The following is an 18,361-nucleotide window of genomic DNA, read 5'->3' as shown; positions in this document are numbered from 1 at the left end:
GTTTTTCATCAAAATATAAGAATGGTTCATTAAAATTCAAAAAGTGTTCATTATTCTGAAATCTCAAACATTTTTTGAATTCAAGAACTGTTCTTGAATCCGGCGAACACTTTTTTGAATCTGTGAACGTTCTTTGAAATTCAGAACTTTTTTGGAAAAATCACCGGAAGGAATCTGCTTCATGGGCCAATGTACTACCTTTTTTTTTTTGAGACACTGGCCGATGTACTACCTGAGGGTAGGTTTCGTTCGTTAGCACATCGCCATGGGCCCATGGCTGAAAAAAAAGAGCCTCTCCTCCCGCGGACATCACCAGAGGACGCAGCAGTCCTCGCGGGGCATCCAGCGACGCAGAGGCCGTGGCAGGAACAGCCTCGCGTCAGGCTGACCAGCAGCGCCGGGCTTGTGGTATTGCCCAGCAGCTGTTCGACGAAATGCCGAGGCCTCGCGCCCAGCCAGAGCTTTCTATAGCACACCGAGGGCTCTGCGGTGGTAGTTTGTTTGCGGAAGGACAACTTGATCTGACCCAGAAAGCATCACTATGCTTACCGTACGGTACCAATGGCTCCTTCACAATCTGGCAAATTTTCAGTCTTACAAAGGGATGCAGGTTCTGTAGCCCGGTTCATCTCATTAGGCCGCTCAAGCAGCAACGGTCCAGCAAATACAAGGTCGAGGAGAGCACTTGATCCTGGAGTACAAGCGAAATGCTAGAGAACACACGAAATACAAGCATGGATCCAGGGCAAAAGATAAGCCCAAGCTAGTCTTCATTCTTCAGTGAAGCACCAGCAGCTTACGCTTGAGGATATTTTGGCCACAGACATTTGAAAATCGGATTGTATTGCAAGAATTCAGGGAATTTGCCAGAAAGGTTGTTGTCGTGCAAGATCAGAGCCGACAACAGCCTGCTTCCATTGATATGATTTTCTGAAAGATCTGGGAAGTTGGCCGACACTCTGGAAGATCCGACTGTTAGAGTACGTAATGGGCCTAATGGGCCCGTTAGTCTTAGGGTTAATTAGAGATAAGAGTCGCTTGCTTAGGGGTCAAGTAAGCCTTACTTAGGAGTCAAGTAAACCTCTCTATATAAAGAGAGGAGATGTATCAATCTAATGAAGCAAGAATTAAGAAGGAAATCCCTTCCCTCTTGCCCGGCCGTGGGCAAAAAGGCCCCCGCCCGGCCCTCTCGCGCCCTCCTTCTATCAGCGCCATAACAATTTGGTATCAGGTAGCTCAGTTCCGATCATGTCTTCGTCGCCTCCCACCCCGTCGCTTCCGCTGCCGACCGGCACCACCGCGCCGCTGGCCATCTACACCGCGCCGCTGCCCTCCCCGTCCGCGCCGCTGGTCGCATCCTCCGGCGCAGCCACCGCCCAGATGTCGACGCCCTCCACCGCACCACCGTCCGCCGTCTACACCCTGGAGGAGATCATCGGGGTCCTCAACGGCCTCGTCACAGCCGTCCAGGGGATCCGGCTGTACCTGGCCAGCCCCTACGGGCCGCCGCCGCCCCTGCCGCTGACCGCCACCGCCGGGCTGCCGGCCCTGCCGTGGTACTCGCCGCATCCAGGGGCCTCCGCGGCATTCGCTGGGACGCTACTGCCCCAGCTGCAGCTGTCGCCCACCGCCGCTCCGCAGTGGCCGCAGTGGCCGGGGCCGGCTCCTGCCGCGCCTCCAGCGCCCATCGCCGCCCCCGCGCCGCCGTGGTTGGCGTGGCAGCCGCCGCACCAGGCGGCCTTCACCGCGCTCGCCGGGCCACTGCAGCTGTGAAAGTGCAACTATCCCTAGGTGGTTTTGGTAATTCATAACAACATATAGCTCATTGAGCTAATGCTACTCCAAGATGATTATTTCAGGAAAGCTCAATGATTGGCATGGCATGAATGTGAAAGTGGAACCCTCAAAATGCTAAGGACAAAGAATTGGCTCAAGCTCAAAGATCAAGACTCTTCATTTTATATTTTAGTGATCCAAGATCACATTGAGTCTTTAGGAAAAGCCAATACTATCAAGGAGGGATGAGGTGTTGCTTAATGAGCCTCTTGCTTTATGTGCTTAGTGATATGCTCCAAAATCCTCAAACACTTTTCCATAGCCACAAATGACCTAAACCCTAAACCAAACTCGGTCATACCGATTCTTTCAATCCGGCGCCACCGAGTTTCACTTGTCATTTGCCACTGCCAAACCCTAGCAATTCGGTCCTACCGATAGGGATCTCGGTCTCACCGAGATGGGGTTGCAAACTCTCTGTTTCCCTTTCGTAACTTTTCGGTTTCACCTAAAGAGCGAATCGGTCCCACCGAGATTGCAATGTAAACTCTCTGTTTCCTTTTTGTAACATTTCGGTCTCACCGAAAGAGCAAATCGGTCCCACCGAGTTTACCTGATCAACTCTCTGGTTAGCTTATTGCCAAACTCGGTCTCACCGAGTTTGTGCAATCGGTCTCACCGAGATTACGTTATGCCCAAACTCTAACCGAATCGGTCCTACCGAGTTGCATGTCAGTCCCACCGAAATTCCTAACGGTCACTAGGTTTACTATTTCGGTCCGACCGAGTTTTCTGATTCGGTCCTACCGAGATTGGTAAATTGTGTGTAACGGTTGGATTTTGTGTGGAGGCTATAAATACCCCCCCACCTCCTCTTCACTCGAGAGAGAGAGCCATCAGAACACATACACCATTCCAACTCATATGTTCTGAGAAAGAACCACCTACTCATGTGTTGAGACCAAGATATTCCATTCCTACCATATGAATCTTGATCTCTAGCCTTCCCCAAGTTGCTTTCCACTCAAATCTTCTTTCCACCAGATCCAAATCCTATGAGAGAGAGTTGAGTGTTGGGGAGACTATCATTTGAAGCACAAGAGCAAGGAGTTCATCATCAACACACCATTTGTTACTTCTTGGAGAGTGGTGTCTCCTAGATTGGCTAGGTGTCACTTGGGAGCCTCCGACAAGATTGTGGAGTTGAACCAAGGAGTTTGTAAGGGCAAGGAGATCGCCTACTTCGTGAAGATCTACCGCTAGTGAGGCAAGTCCTTCGTGGGCGATGGCCATGGTGGGATAGACAAGGTTGCTTCTTCGTGGACCCTTCGTGGGTGGAGCCCTCCGTGGACTCGCACAACCGTTACCCTTCGTGGGTTGAAGTCTCCATCAACGTGGATTTAGGATAGCACCACCTATCCGAACCACGGGAAAAACATCCGTGTCTCCAATAGCGTTTGAATTCTCCAAACCCTTCCCTTTACATTCTTGCAAGCTGCATGCTTTACTTTCCGCTGCCAATATACTCTTTGCATGCTTGCTTGAATTGTGTGATGATTGCTTGACTTGTCCTAAGATAGCTAAAATCTGCCAAGAACTAAAATTGGGAAAAGGTTAAGTTTTTATTTGGTCAAGTAGTCTAATCACCCCCCTCTAGACATACTTTCGATCCTACAAGTGGTATCAGAGCTTTGGTCTCCATTTGCCTTGATCTCCATAGCTTTGGTGGTCATAGCCTTGGTTTCACAACCTAGGAGAGTATGGCGTCTAGCGAGGGAAATTATCACCGTAGAGGTCCTTACTTTGATGGCACTAATTTTGCTAGTTGGAAGCATAAAATGAAAATGCATATTCTTGGACATAACCCCGCCGTTTGGGCTATTGTTTGTGTTGGTCTGCAAGGTGACTTCTTTGATGGGAGAGAACCAAACCGTGAAGCTACCGCGGATGAGTTGAAACTGTTGCAATACAATGCTCAAGCTTGTGATATTCTCTTCAACGGATTGTGCCCCGAAGAATTCAACAAAATCAGCCGTCTTGAGAATGCAAAGGAAATTTGGGACACTTTGATTGATATGCACGAAGGTACCGACTCCGTCAAGGAATCCAAGTTGGATGTGCTCCAAAGTCAACTTGACAAGTTCAAGATGAAGGATGGTGAAGGTGTCGCTGAAATGTACTCTAGGCTTGCTCTCATTACAAATGAGATTGCCGGCTTAGGAAGTGAAGAGATGACCGATAGATTCATCATCAAGAAGATCCTAAGAGCCTTGGATGGGAAATATGATACCGTGTGCACATTGATTCAAATGATGCCCAATTACAAAGATCTCAAACCAACGGAAGTGATTGGAAGGATTGTTGCTCATGAGATGTCACTCAAGGATAAAGAGGAACTTCACAACAAATCAAGTGGTGCCTACAAAGCCTCATGTGAAGTCCCCACATCATCAAGTGAGAAACAAAACTTCAATGAAGAATTGAGCTTAATGGTGAAGAACTTCAACAAGTTCTACAAGAGTAGAAGCAAAGATAGAAGCTTCAAGTCAAGGTCCTACAATGACAAAAGATCTTCTAGTCGAGAGCGAAACTGCTACAATTGTGGAAGACCCGGACACTATTCCAATGAGTGTACGGCTCCCTACAAGAGAAGAGAAGATACTCCAAAAATAAGAAGCAAAGAATCACCACCAAGAGAGAGAAGGAGTAGAGATGATCGTTATGAACGGAGATACTCACGGAGAAGCAAGGATTCGGAAAGGAAGGAAAAATAATCAAGGAGCTACACAAAACGAAGACATCAAGCTCATGTTGGTGAATGGGTATCCGGCTCCGACTCCGACAGCCACTCCGAGAGAAGTTATCACTTCGACTTCGAAGATACTCAAGATGAAGGTGTTTCCGGTCTAGCACTTGTGTCAACCAACTCCTACGACATATTTGACTCACCAAATGAAGGAATTGGAAGATGCTTCATGGCCAAAGGTCCTAAGGTAACACACCCCGAGTATGTTGATTTTAATAGTGATGAAGATGATTTGTTAGGTGATGATTTGCTTGTTGACAACTCTAGTGATGAGTACTATGATGAAACATCAATTAATCATGCTAAAACGAATGACAATGATAAGGAGAAGATTGAGGCTCTAATTAAAGAACTAAAAACTCTTAAGTTAACTCGTGAAACTATCTTCGAAGATCATCGAGAACTTTTAAGAGCTCATGAGAAATTACGCTTTGAAAAGCTCAATCTTGAGCAAGAGCATGAGTTCTTAAAAGCAATCAATGATGATCTCCGCAAGAAAAGTTCTTCTCACATTGACAAGCGTTTACTTTTATCCACTTACATGCCTCAAGTCAAGTCTAGTAACAAGAACAAGAAAGATTCTTCCTCTAGTAGTAACAATGATCATGCTAAATCCAATATTGTTGCTTCTAGTAGTTCTCTTGATTCCACTAATGATTCTCTTAGCCAAGTTACACTTGAGCAAGAAAATAGCTTATTGAAGGGGATTATAGAGAAAGGAGTATACAAAAGCCTTGCCGGAAGTAAGCAATTCGAGGAAATTGTGCGCAAGCAAGGGATGCACCGGAAGAATCAAGGTGTTGGTTTTGAACGAAAGTTCAATGCCAATGGAGTTGAGTGGGAAGAAGATCAATACCCCAAGACAAAGTTTGTTCCTCAACAAGAGAAGTATGATACTTCTTTCAAGGGGACACAAACTCAATATGATCTTCCACCACAAGACTACAAGCAAAAAGGCAAGGACAAGCTTCAAGAGGAGATTAATGCATTTGAAGAAGCTCCTAAGACCTTAGTCAAGTGGATTCCCAAGACTACTTCAAGTTCCACTACATCAAGTACGACTACAACTTCAAGGATTCCCATCAAGATGGTGTGGATCCAAAAGAAGAAGAACTAGAGAGTTCTTGAGGGTGACTCCGCCAACATACTTCACTCTTATCATTTTGGCAAAAACAAGTGCAATCAACTTCCACATCTTGCACTAGTTCAAGGAGTCACAAACCCTCTTGTTGGTAAGACAAGGGACAAGGTAACCTAAAGTTTTTATGGACATCATCTTGTGTGTGCATCACTCTATGTCTATGGATATCCTTGTTTGTTCCTTGTGGGACTAACCCATGTAGGTATTGAAAGTGCAATTCACTCAAATGGATAGCTCCAAGTGATCTACATCAACATTGAGCATCCACATCTTCAACATCTACATGAAGTCATCATCGACAAAACCCAAGTTTAGTTCATCCCTCTTAGGGGGGATATCACATCTAGGGGGAGCTTTACTCTAAAACTTGAGCTAAAGCAACTCTAAAGATGTGAATACAACAATGCTTTATGTAAAAGTGGTAACCCCACTTGAGCTTAAACGATGAGTATGACCTACGATCAAGTGTTCTCACTTGACTCCTAAGTTAACATACTCATATATAGATGACCTAGTCATCGCAAATTGCTTGATAGATGCTAGAATTGGTTGTGCATGCTTTGCCACATATTTCATTTGCCATCTTATTGTGTGAGCATGTTGGTTGCATATTTCACTCATTCGAGGACATCCACTTGTTGTTTTGATTGTTTGGCTTTATCTTCTTTTGCCAAGTGGATGGACAAGAATGCCTAAGTACCTCCTCTAGCTATCTATGCTTTTCTCGTCTCAAACTCTATTCATGCTGCATCACAAAACTTGATCAAGTCAGTTTCGAACCACTCTGTGTGAGAAGCGCTCGGAGTCCCCGATTCGTCATAGACTTAAACTTCCAAAACCTCTTTGTGATTCTCGGTCTGACCGATTCCATACTTTCGGTCCTACCGAGTTCATTAAGTTGATCTAGGTTTTCGATCTCGGTGCAACCGATTTGAACTTTTCGGTCATACCGAGTTGCAATAACTGTATACAGTTTTGCATCTCGGTGCCACCGAGTTGTTCCACTCGGTCACACCGACAGGGTGGGGCTATATATAGTGACGGGCAAAATTTTGGAAATTTCTCCGAAACCTCTTCGCCCGCGCATAGCTCACTCTGCCTCCTGGGTCTCCGGATCGTCCTCCTCGCCGCCAGCCGCCTCCAGTCGCTGGTCTCCGTCGCCGTCAACGGGAATTCTGCCCCGCCGTTGCCGCCATAGCGAGTCTCCGCCGAATTAGGGTATGGACTCGATCTTTGTGCTATTCTCCAATCCGATTCCTAGCACATTGTGATCATCATGATTCTTGCCACGTTTGATAAACTCCTATCCAGTCAATGAACTCGTAGATTAGATTTAATTCGAAAATTTTAGGGTTAGGTTTCTGCCGAAACCATCTCGGACCCACCGAGTTGAAAAACTCGGTCCCACCGATTTGGCTTATGCCATGGCACAAGTAAAACTCGGCCTGACCGAGAATTACTTATCGGTGTGACCGATTTTTGAACTCTGTGAAACCCTAGCAGTCTCGGTGCCACCGAACTGTGACTCGGTCTGACCGAGTTCACTAGTTCTGATGCCAAAACTGCTTCGGTGTCACCGAGTTTAGAAATCGGTAGATCCGAGATGCTTTCTGTGGAAAACTAAAACTAAGTTTTTGAATTATTTTCTTTTGCAAAAATCTCTGCTTTTTGTGATGCTCATCCACTCTATCTCATCTATAATCTATTCACAGGGTCAGCAGTCAGATTTGCATCATGTCAGACCCAAGTGACAGCCAGAACCTCTCAGAGCAGCAAGTATAGTTGAGTGAGGGCACTAGCCCCTCAAGTTCCTCAGATGATGGCAGCAGAAGCACCCCCAGCAATCTGCCTAAAGCTGCCACTAGACAAAGGAAGAAGAGAACTTCTGATTCTGAAGATGAAGATTATGTGGCAGAGGAAGAGGCCACATCAAAGAAAGTTGAGCCAGCTCAAGGCACAAAGCCAGGTCTGAAAATCAAAAGGCCAGCAGGCAGGCAGCCCATGTCTAAGGCAAGAGTTCCCACTTCCAAACCTAGGAAGGCTGCAACTGAAGAAACCATGAGGTATACCATGGAATCTGAAGAGGAAGCAAGTGGCCAAGATAAGAAGAAGAAAAGAGCCAGAACTACCACTGCCAGAGTTATTGGCAAACCCTCCATGAGAAGAGACTCTGAGGGAGAAGAAGAGGAAGAAGAGGTTGTTGCTCCAGCACCAAAGGCACAGAAACTTATGGGAGATGCCATAAGGTCAGGGGAAACTGCATCCAAGCCCAAGGAAGCACCCAAGGCTGCATCTAAGCCAAAGAGTGCACCAAAGAGAAACACAAGAAGCATCCCAGCCACTGAAAAGAACAAGGCCCCAGTGACTGAAGCTGCTGAAGAAGAGGATGAAGAGCAAGTTCTCAGAAAACTCAAGCCCAAGATCCCAGACCACAACGATGCTCATCCTGTGGCTGAGGACATGAAGCTCAGGAGAGACTCAGGGCTGAGGAAGTGGAGAGAAGCAGATCCGTATGCTTCAAGAAGGAAGACTGCAGTGGACTACAAGTTTCACACCAAGGAGCAGCAAGACTTCTATGAGACAGTGCTGCTAGACAAGAAGCCAATAGTTTGTGACATGAGATGGGTCGACTGGACCTACATGAAGGAAAATGAGGAACACTATCCCGGAGTGTATGACAGCTTTAGTGCGTGTGGAGTTGCAGACTTTGTTGGGCAGAAGCTCACAAAGTGGAACGAGGAGCTAATCATGCAATTCTACTCCACAGCACACTTCTACCCGGATGGGAGGATCACATGGATGTCTGAAGGTACGAGGTACCAATCAACTATTGAGGAATGGGCAAAGTTGATCAATGCCCCAGAGGAGCAAGCAGATGACTTGGACATTTATGCCAAGAAGAAAATGGATCACAACTCAATGTCCAACATGTACAAGGAGATCCCGAATGAAGCACTTGACACTTTCAAGTTTGGCTCAGTGCATTATCTTCTCTCTGGACTGCCCACTATCAATTGGATACTAAGGCACACTCTGCTGCCTAAGTCTGGAGATCACAAGATGATCAGAGGTCACGCGATCAACTTGCTTCATGTCTTTGACGTGCCTCAGAAATTCAAATTCATGAGCCTCATAGTGGAAACAGTCAAAAGGACAGCTGCCGACCAGAAGAGGAGCTGTGGATATGCACCTCAGATTCAGGAGCTCATCAACTCAAAGATGGGCACGGGCATATACTTGTTGGATAAGGAACACCTGCCCATCCGTCCAGATTTTGAAGATAACCAAGTGGTTATGACTGAGAATGAGCCATCATCTTCCCAAGCACAAGCCAAGAAGGAGAAGGCGAGGAAGGAGAAAGCTGCCAAGATGCCTACTCAAGAGGAGGCATCTGAATATTTTCTGAAAACCAAACAAGAGCAGCTTGGTTACCTGATTGCGTCCACCCTGCGGATTGAGCAAGGACTAGCCACCCTGACTCAGAACCAGGCGAGCTTAGAGAGGATCATGGAACAGAGGTTCTATGATTTGGACATCAAGGTGACAGAGATACAGTCTGCCGTGGAGCATCTCCAGGATGACATGAATGAGAGGAGAGGCAGGACTACGACTGATGCCTTTGCCAGGGTGCCACGAGGTCCGAGGTCGTCTGCAGTGCTAGTTGCTGACACCAGAGCCACCACGTCTGCACCAACTACAGCCTTAGTTCCACCAGCTACAGCCTCAGCTCCACCAGCTCCAGCGTCCACTTCAGCCTCGACTCCGACCACGTCTACTGAAGGCTTCATCCTTGGAGTGCTCCGGACTCCACCACCACCTGAAGATCAAGCCTGAGTGTCGACTTAGCACTATGCATTTTCTAGGAACTTTTTGGTAATTTGTTGCCAAAGGGGGAGAAAATGTATAGATCATAGGCTTCGAGAGAGAGTGTTGATTTTATTCTCTCTTGTTTTATTTGGTGGCTTTTCGAACTTTATTTGCTTGTGTGTGAGATACTACGCCCTTATCTGTGTGAGACATCGATGATCATGTGTTTGATCATAAGCTACACTTAATGTTTGCTTAAATATTATCATTCTATCCATCTTTTGTGATCATTCACTATTCTTGGTGATGAGTGCATGTACTTCTTTCTTATCATTTTAAGCGCTCCACCAAGATGTATGTGACATGGAAGAGTAACCCATGACTCTAATTCCTTGTGCATTTGCAGTCCAAAGCAAATTCTAAATATGCACAAATTTAGAGGGAGCTCTTACTTGTCACATACTTCTCAAAGCGACGATATATTTCATGCTTATTATCATTTGTCGAAGCTTTGATCTATATGTTGTCATCAATTACCAAAAAGGGGGAGATTGAAAGTGCAACTATCCCTAGGTGGTTTTGGTAATTCATAACAACATATAGCTCATTGAGCTAATGCTATTCCAAGATGATTATTTCAGGAAAGCTCAATGATTGGCATGGCATGAATGTGAAAGTGGAACCCTCAAAATGCTAAGGACAAAGAATTGGCTCAAGCTCAAAGATCAAGACTCTTCATTTTATATTTTAGTGATCCAAGATCACATTGAGTCTTTAGGAAAAGCCAATACTATCAAGGAGGGATGAGGTGTTGCTTAATGAGCCTCTTGCTTTATGTGCTTAGTGATATGCTCCAAAATCCTCAAACACTTTTCCAGAGCCACAAATGACCTAAACCCTAAACCAAACTCGGTCATACCGATTCTTTCAATCCGGCGCCACCGAGTTTCACTTGTCATTTGCCACTGCCAAACCCTAGCAATTCGGTCCTACCGATAGGGATCTCGGTCTCATCGAGATGGGGTTGCAAACTCTCTGTTTCCCTTTCGTAAATTTTCGGTTTCACCTAAAGAGCGAATCGGTCCCACCGAGATTGCAATGTAAACTCTCTGTTTCCTTTTTGTAACATTTCGGTCTCACCGAAAGAGCAAATCGGTCCCACCGAGTTTACCTGACCAACTCTCTGGTTAGCTTATTGCCAAACTCGGTCTCACCGAGTTTGTGCAATCGGTCTCACCGAGATTACGTTATGCCCAAACCCTAACCGAATCGGTCCTACCGAGTTGCATGTCAGTCCCACCGAAATTCCTAACGGTCACTAGGTTTACTATTTCGGTCCGACCGAGTTTTCTGATTCGGTCCCACCGAGATTGGTAAATTGTGTGTAACGGTTGGATTTTGTGTGGAGGCTATAAATACCCCTCCACCTCCTCTTCACTCGAGAGAGAGAGCCATCAGAACACATACACCATTCCAACTCATATGTTCTGAGAAAGAACCACATTCCTACCATATGAATCTTGATCTCTAGCCTTCCCCAAGTTGCTTTCCACTCAAATCTTCTTTCCACTAGATCCAAATCCTATGAGAGAGAGTTGAGTGTTGGGGAGAATATCATTTGAAGCACAAGAGCAAGGAGTTCATCATCAACACACCATTTGTTACTTCTTGGAGAGTGGTGTCTCCTAGATTGGCTAGGTGTCACTTGGGAGCCTCCGACAAGATTGTGGAGTTGAACCAAGGAGTTTGTAAGGGCAAGGAGATCGCCTACTTCGTGAAGATCTACCGCTAGTGAGGCAAGTCCTTCGTGGGCGATGGCCATGGTGGGATAGACAAGGTTGCTTCTTCGTGGACCCTTCGTGGGTGGAGCCCTCCGTGGACTCGCGCAACCGTTACCCTTCGTGGGTTGAAGTCTCCATCAACGTGGATGTAGGATAGCACCACCTATCCGAACCACGGAAAAAACATCCGTGTCTCCAATAGCATTTGAATTCTCCAAACCCTTCCCTTTACATTCTTGCAAGCTGCATGCTTTACTTTCCGCTGCCAATATACTCTTTGCATGCTTGCTTGAATTGTGTGATGATTGCTTGACTTGTCCTAAGATAGCTAAAATATGCCAAGAACTAAAATTGGGAAAAGGTTAAGTTTTTATTTGGTCAAGTAGTCTAATCACCCCCCTCTAGACATACTTTCGATCCTACAAGCTACCATCCATCGCCACCACCGTCCAGCCCTGGCTGCACTGGCAGCCGCCGCTCCTGCCGGCCTCCGCCGCGCCCGGCGCTCCGCCGCAGCAGCCGCTGCCGCTGCCCGGTGCGCCACCGCCGCAGCCGCTGCAGCAGCCACCGCCGGTTAGCTCCGGCCCCGCATCGACCGTGCCGGCGGGAGTCCCGCTCCACCAAGTCCAGTCCCCGCCGTCGCCGTCACTGCTTCCATCTTGGATCGCTACCCGCCACGTGTCGGCGGCAGTGAGGCTGCAGGCTACTGCGCGCGGCCTCCTAGCGCGTCGGCGTGTGCGGGAGATGCGTGGTCTGCAGCTGCCGCTCCTCCAAGTTGCCCTTCACTGCGCGAAGGACCTCGATCTCATCCACTGCACCGGGGATCTTGGGCATGCGGTTTCCCCCACGGGCAGCGGGCATGCTGTTTTCCCCACGGGCAGCGACCTCCAAGTCTGCGACATTGGCGGTTGGGGGGGCGCACCCCTCCTCGTCATTCTCCATCGCAAGCCCCCCACTCTTCCCTGTGCGGTGCAGACCAACAGCCGTCCGGCAGGAAGAAGGCATGGTGTCACCGACAACAGCGCACCACGTAGCACCACTGCATTCCGTCACCGGGCGCCGCAAGGGCGCCTCTGCTGGTCACTCTTGCGACCACTTCCAGGTGGTCCTACACATGCACTCCTTTTGTCCAGATGGTGTTCATGGGATCCAGGTGGCTGTAGACGTGCATGTCCGACGTGCGGATGGTGTCCACTTTTTGTTAAGGGGTCCAAAATAAAGCGTCCCAGTCCATTTCAGGTTGAGAATAATAAAACAAGCCGAGATGTAAAGGCTTCTTTTTAGGTGTTAGGTTTGGGTTGCGTCGAGTCATGGTTATAAGTTGGTTAGGCTGCAGCTTGAGGACAAGCTGCATGTCCAGGTGGGGTGTAGTGTTAGAGTACGTAATGGGCCTAATGGGCCCGTTAGTCTTAGGGTTAATTAGAGATAAGAGTCGCTTGCTTAGGGGTCAAGTAAGCTTTGCTTGGGAGTCAAGTAAACCTCTCTATATAAAGAGAGGAGATGTATCAATCTAATGAAGCAAGAATTAAGAAGGAAATCCTTTCCCTCTTGCCCGGCCGTGGGCAAAAAGGCCCCCGGCCGGCCCTCTCGCGCCCTCCTTCTAGCAGCGCCATAACACCGACACTCTCATATACTGCAGCTGACATATATATACTGGAATTGTTACATTAATATGATTTGCGAAGAATAGAAGCTCTCTCAGCATTGGAGTTCCAAAGTCTTGGGGAAGTGGTCCTGCTAGAGAATTCCTGGAATATCTAAGAACACCAACGATTCTGGTAGCAGTAGAAGCAAACCTGTAAAGCCATTTAAGTTGAGGTCAAGCATTTGCTCAGAAGTCATAAATAACAGTGTTGCTGGTAGGCGGCCCCTTATTTGATTACAAGAGATATTTATACATCTAGCATTGGAGAATACAGTCCAAAACCAATCAGGGAGAAGATCAACTATGCCTGCATCTGTAATGTCAACTTCACTAATATCCTTCTGTCCTTCGAGCCACAAAGGAAAATGAGGTCCCATTTTGGTACTTGCAAAATGAGCCTCATACATGCATGTTACATGTGGGAATCCAATTTTTGAGCTGATAGTGATATGTACGAGGTTGGCAGATAGACTCCGTTCTTTCAAGTACACTAGACTTTCAACTACAGTTCAAAATAATATTGCGGCCTACGAAGTGCGTCCAATTTCTCCGTATTGATCACATGCTGTTCTCGTCCATGGTTTGAAAAGAAAATAATTACTAAATCTTGTTTCAAAAGACACTGTTTGGATCCATGCCATGTGTTGTGGTTCCACCAGCGACATTGCCATTTTAAGCTTTTAAGTACCGTACGTGGACAGCTGAAATGTCAACTCCAAGACTCTCTCAAGTCGAACCAGAATTCAAGCTTTGCATTTTCCAGTCATCCGCTTTCATTATCAACCTGACGTGAGTGCTGGATCCTGTCAGCAATTTGTCAAGAAATTAACGCTGTTCTAGTAGTGGACAAGATGGATTCACATGTCAACAAATGGACACAATGTCTGATTGACAAACAGATTGACAGTTGATCTTGTCTTCAAAAAAAGGGGGTGAACTTGCAAGGATTTTTAAAAGGAGATTGCTATACAATTAGGCGCTTGACAGAGTAAGGCTGACACTTCGCCTTAGTAAAAATATCGCGAAGATCACTTTGTATATACATACAGTCACTGCTGCATTTGCACAAGAAGCAGTCCGACCAGAATAAAGTGTTGATATACAAAAGCTATCCGTCTATATAGCTTAATATTTCAGTCCTAAGTCTGACAAGTAAGCAATGACGGTGGCATCCCAACTCTGACGCTGACAGCTGATTTGTGAAGTCTCAGCTGCTAGAATTTCAAGAACATTGCATTATACAATCACCTGCGTTCGTCAAAGCATCGCTTGCTTCTGGACCAAGGACTGGTATAATTATGTACTTACTCCTAGTTTTTGTTTTGTTTTGTGGGAAGTACTTAATTGCTCCCAGTTATCGTAACTAGTTAGTTGGACCATAACTAGTACTAAGATCTAGGCCTGATCAGTCGATGGATTGGTCGTCTCTCACCAGCTGTACCACGGTCATGATCCTTCTCCTCTTCCTGCCGTTGAGCGCTTCCCAAGACCGTCTTGTCCCCGGCAGGGCGCTGTCCCCTGGTAACACCATCGTCTCCGATGATGGTGGATTCGCCTTGGGCTTCTTCAACCCCTCCAATTCTTCTCCGGCCAGCTTGTACCTAGGCGTATGGTACAACAACATCCCCGAGCTCACCGTTGTGTGGGTCGCCAACCAAAATACCCCGGCCACCAACACAACTTCCTCAACACCGAAGCTCTCCCTCACCAATAGCTCTAATCTGGTTCTCTCTGATGGTGGTGGCGGAAGCCGTGTCGTTTGGACAACAGCCAACCTGACCAATGGTCTGGTCTCGTCTACCCCGACGGCGGTGCTTCTAAACACCGGTAACTTCGTCATCCGATCGTCAAACGGCACCATCCTGTGGCAGAGCTTCGACCAACGCACAGACACGTTCCTTCCCAGCATGAAGATCGGCATAAACTACAGGACGCGTACCACCACCAAGCGCCTGCTATCATGGAGAGGCCCCAGCGACCCCTCGTGGGGGCGCTTCTCCTATGGCAGCGACACGAACAGGTCGTTCCAGACATTCTTGTGGGACGGCGAGCACCCGGTATCTCGTGCTGCCCCCTGGACAGGGTATCTAGTGATGAGCCTACGGCAACAACTACTTGGGGCCACAAATAGCAGTGATCTTATCATCTACCTGGCCTATGTCAACAATGACAATGAGGCATACGTCACTTATAGCCTCTCCGACGGCGCCCCACGCACCAGGATGGTGCTAACCTACTATGGTGAGTTTCAGATCCAAAGCTGGAGCAGTAAGTCATCAACATGGGTTGTCCTCTGGAAGTTTCCATCCGCTGAATGCAACCATTACAGTTACTGCGGCCCGTATGGCTACTGTGACGAGACGGCCGAGGCACCCACCGTGCCAACATGCAGGTGTCTCGATGGCTTTGAGCCGAGTAGCATGGAGGAGTGGACTAGCGGCAGATACTCGGCCGGGTGCCGACGGAAGGAGGCACTGCAAGGGTGCAGTGACGGCTTCGTGGCCTTGCCGGGGATGAAGTCGCCTGATGGGTCTTTGTTTATTGCTCGAGGGAGGAGTAAGTATGAGGACTGTGCGGCGGAGTGTAGCCGCAATTGCTCCTGTGTGGCATATGCGTTCGCCAACCTGAGCAGCAGCAGGTTCGGAGGACACGTGCCGAGGTGCTTGGTGTGGTCTGGAGAGTTAATAGATACGGGAAAGGTTGGGGAGCGAACCGGCGAGACACTCTATCTTCGACGTGCAGGCATGGCTGCAACTAAAGGTACTAGATCTCAGTTTCTCCCTCTTTATCATATTGGTTTTGTCATTTATCCCTCTTTCTACCAGTTGTTTTGTTTTCAATAACATGTTTCTAGTTCTATCACTCATTTGGGACCATCACTTAGTCACTAGAAATAGTTATTTCTTGGTCAATACAACAGCCACTGGATCAAGATTTTTTCATCCCTCTGGTAGTTGCACAAATATCATGCTAAAGTTTGATGGTTGTTCGCCATGACTTAGAAAGGGTTATTTCTCATTCAACTGAGAAATAATAAAACCATTTTTTCTTGTATATGAATTTGTTGCACAGGTAAAAGAATAAAGAGCAATGCAGTGAGGATTGTGCTTCCAGTTGTAGGCTCTGGTGTTCTAGTACTCATATGCATCTCCCTTGCATGGTTAAAATTCAAAGGTACGTTTAGTTAACTCTGTTTAGTAGAAGGTTATATTGGCCGCTTTTTGAGAGAGTATGTGTCACCGCCTAAACTTGGACTACATCGTCTACTACCGCAATATACCCTTAGATTACAAAATCCTCTAACACATGAATGGAAACTAGATCAAATAATTTTGTAGATGGTTTATAGCATGATTTAGCTACTATTTGTGGTGGTGTAGTGATGGATAATGTGGATTCCACATGTTAGACAAACCACATTCGCTTTGTGCCGCTTCATATTCATGCAATCGTAATAACTGAGATACTGGTTATCGTGGGGCTGAGAAACAGAGCAACATCTATGGACTGAGGGTTGTGTCTGTGTTTTTCTAGGGGAGTGGGTGGCTGGGTGGTAGATGTGCCTCGTGGGTTATTTCCTCTAGTTCCATGAGTTCATAAATTAGGGAATAATATACAAACATCAATAGTTGTAGGGGTCAAATATAACTTTATTATTTCTTATTTTTGTGATGTTCTCATTAGAGATGTAGTCACTTTTAACATTATGGGAGCAGGCAAGAACAAGAAAGGGACAATGCAAAAGAATATAAGGCTGGAGGGTATGAGTATCTCCGATGAATTTGAAGAAGAAAACTCTCCCCATGATCAAGAATTTCCATTTGTAAGATTAGAAGAAATTGCCTTTGCAACCCACAATTTCTCTGAAACATGCATGATTGGACGGGGAGGCTTTGGTAAAGTATACAAGGTAACTCATTAAATATGTTCTTTCCTAGGATTAATTCTAATGAAGAGAGCTAATTTTTTCATACTACAAAGTCAAGTATAAGATTTTCACTATATTCCTGTAGGGAATGTTAGGTGGTCAAGAAGTTGCAATCAAGAGGCTAAGTAGAGATTCTCAACAAGGAACAAAAGAATTTAGGAATGAAGTGATTCTAATTGCCAAATTGCAACACAGAAACTTGGTTCGACTTCTTGGATGCTGCAGTGAGGGAGATGAAAAACTCCTGATATACGAGTATCTGCCAAATAAGAGCTTAGATGCTACCCTTTTTGGTGTGTATTCTAATAACAAACCATGATTTCTATGACAACTTGAATTTGTTTCTTACATTTGTTTCTGTTTTTAGATGAGTCGAGAAAATTTCTGTTGGATTGGTCGACACGGTTTCGTATAATCAAAGGGATTGCAAAGGGACTTCAATATCTTCATGAAGACTCAAGGTTCACCATAATTCATAGAGACCTCAAAGCTGCAAATGTTTTGTTAGATGCAGATTTTAAACCCAAGATAGCGGATTTTGGTATGGCGAGGATCTTTGGCGATAACTTGGAAAATGCGAATACCCAACACCTTGTTGGAACATAGTGAGTATCCATTTAAAAAACCCATATTGTTTTTCAGTAAATTTAACTCCCATTAGACACCTCTTGTAATTAAAATGATCAAACAGTGGTTACATGGCTCCTGAGTATGCAATGGAGGGTGTCTTCTCTACCAAGTCTGACGTCTACAGTTTTGGCGTGTTACTACTGGAGGTTGTAACTGGTATAAGGAGAAACTCCATTAGTGAAACCATGGGATTCCCTAGCCTCACAGTATATGTGAGTGCACATGAATTTTGTCAAATTTCGTTACGAAAAGTGGAAGCATTTTTTGTTGGATATTGGAAAATAGTACTGATATGATGTTTTGGTTGTTTCAGTCATGGAATATGTGGAAGGAAGATAGGACCAATGAGCTGACGGACTCATCTATCTTAGATACTTCACCAGATGAAATTCTGCTTTGCATCCATGTAGCACTCTTGTGTGTTCAGGAGAACCCCGATGATAGGCCGCTCATGTCATCTGTTGTGTTTGTCCTAGAGAACGGGACGGGGAGCACCCCACTTACATCCCCCAATCTCCCGGCCTACTTTGCGAGACAAAGTGCTGCAACAAATCAGATCAGAACTGACATTCCGACATCCGTGAACAGCTTTACTCTTACTGAGATAGAGGGACGATGAAATAAATCTTTTGTTTTAGCTGTATTGAAATGCTCTCCAAGGAAACAATACATTAGATAAATCGAACACTATCGTTAAATGTATGGCTCAATAGTTAGCGATGTCATTTTCCAAAAAAGGAAAACAGGGATGTATCATGTGTTGCTTAGTAGTCATTACTATCTTTTCGTATGTTCTCCATTCAATTTTTCATTTGCATAACATATAGTCTCAGTTACAAAAAAACTA

At 46.1% G+C, this 18,361-nt stretch overlaps 1 protein-coding gene and 1 pseudogene across 1 annotated transcript; both read left to right on the top strand.

The window, feature by feature from the left end:
• Window positions 1-1,221: 1,221 nt before the first annotated feature.
• On the top strand, window positions 1,222-12,474 carry LOC147972601 (uncharacterized; annotated as a pseudogene).
• Window positions 12,475-14,359: 1,885 nt separating this feature from the next.
• LOC125556566 (G-type lectin S-receptor-like serine/threonine-protein kinase At1g11300) lies at window positions 14,360-18,226 on the top strand. The gene is made up of 7 exons (XM_048719272.2): window positions 14,360-15,716; window positions 16,029-16,130; window positions 16,673-16,866; window positions 16,970-17,177; window positions 17,252-17,489; window positions 17,576-17,726; window positions 17,828-18,226. The coding sequence occupies exons 1-7, from the start codon at window positions 14,369-14,371 to the stop codon at window positions 18,131-18,133; spliced, it is 2,547 nt and encodes an 848-aa protein (XP_048575229.1). The 5' UTR covers window positions 14,360-14,368; the 3' UTR covers window positions 18,134-18,226.
• The last annotated feature ends 135 nt before the right edge of the window (window positions 18,227-18,361 follow it).

Source organism: Triticum urartu, chromosome 5A (assembly GCF_056163025.1).
Source record: "Triticum urartu cultivar PI428250 chromosome 5A, HENAU_Tu73, whole genome shotgun sequence".
Taxonomy (NCBI): Eukaryota; Viridiplantae; Streptophyta; class Magnoliopsida; order Poales; family Poaceae; genus Triticum; species Triticum urartu.
The sequence above is the reverse complement of the archived record's forward strand: the minus strand, read 5'-3'. Positions and strand labels throughout refer to the sequence as shown.

Bases quoted from the DNA above. Each gene is read 5' to 3' on its own strand.
- LOC125556566 (XM_048719272.2), top strand. From the start codon at position 14,369: ATGGATTGGTCGTCTCTCACCAGCTGTACCACGGTCATGATCCTTCTC. The intron at 17,178-17,251 runs GTGTGTATTCTA...TTCTGTTTTTAG, and splicing joins CTTAGATGCTACCCTTTTTG to ATGAGTCGAGAAAATTTCTG. The intron at 17,727-17,827 runs GTGAGTGCACAT...TGGTTGTTTCAG, and splicing joins TCCCTAGCCTCACAGTATAT to TCATGGAATATGTGGAAGGA.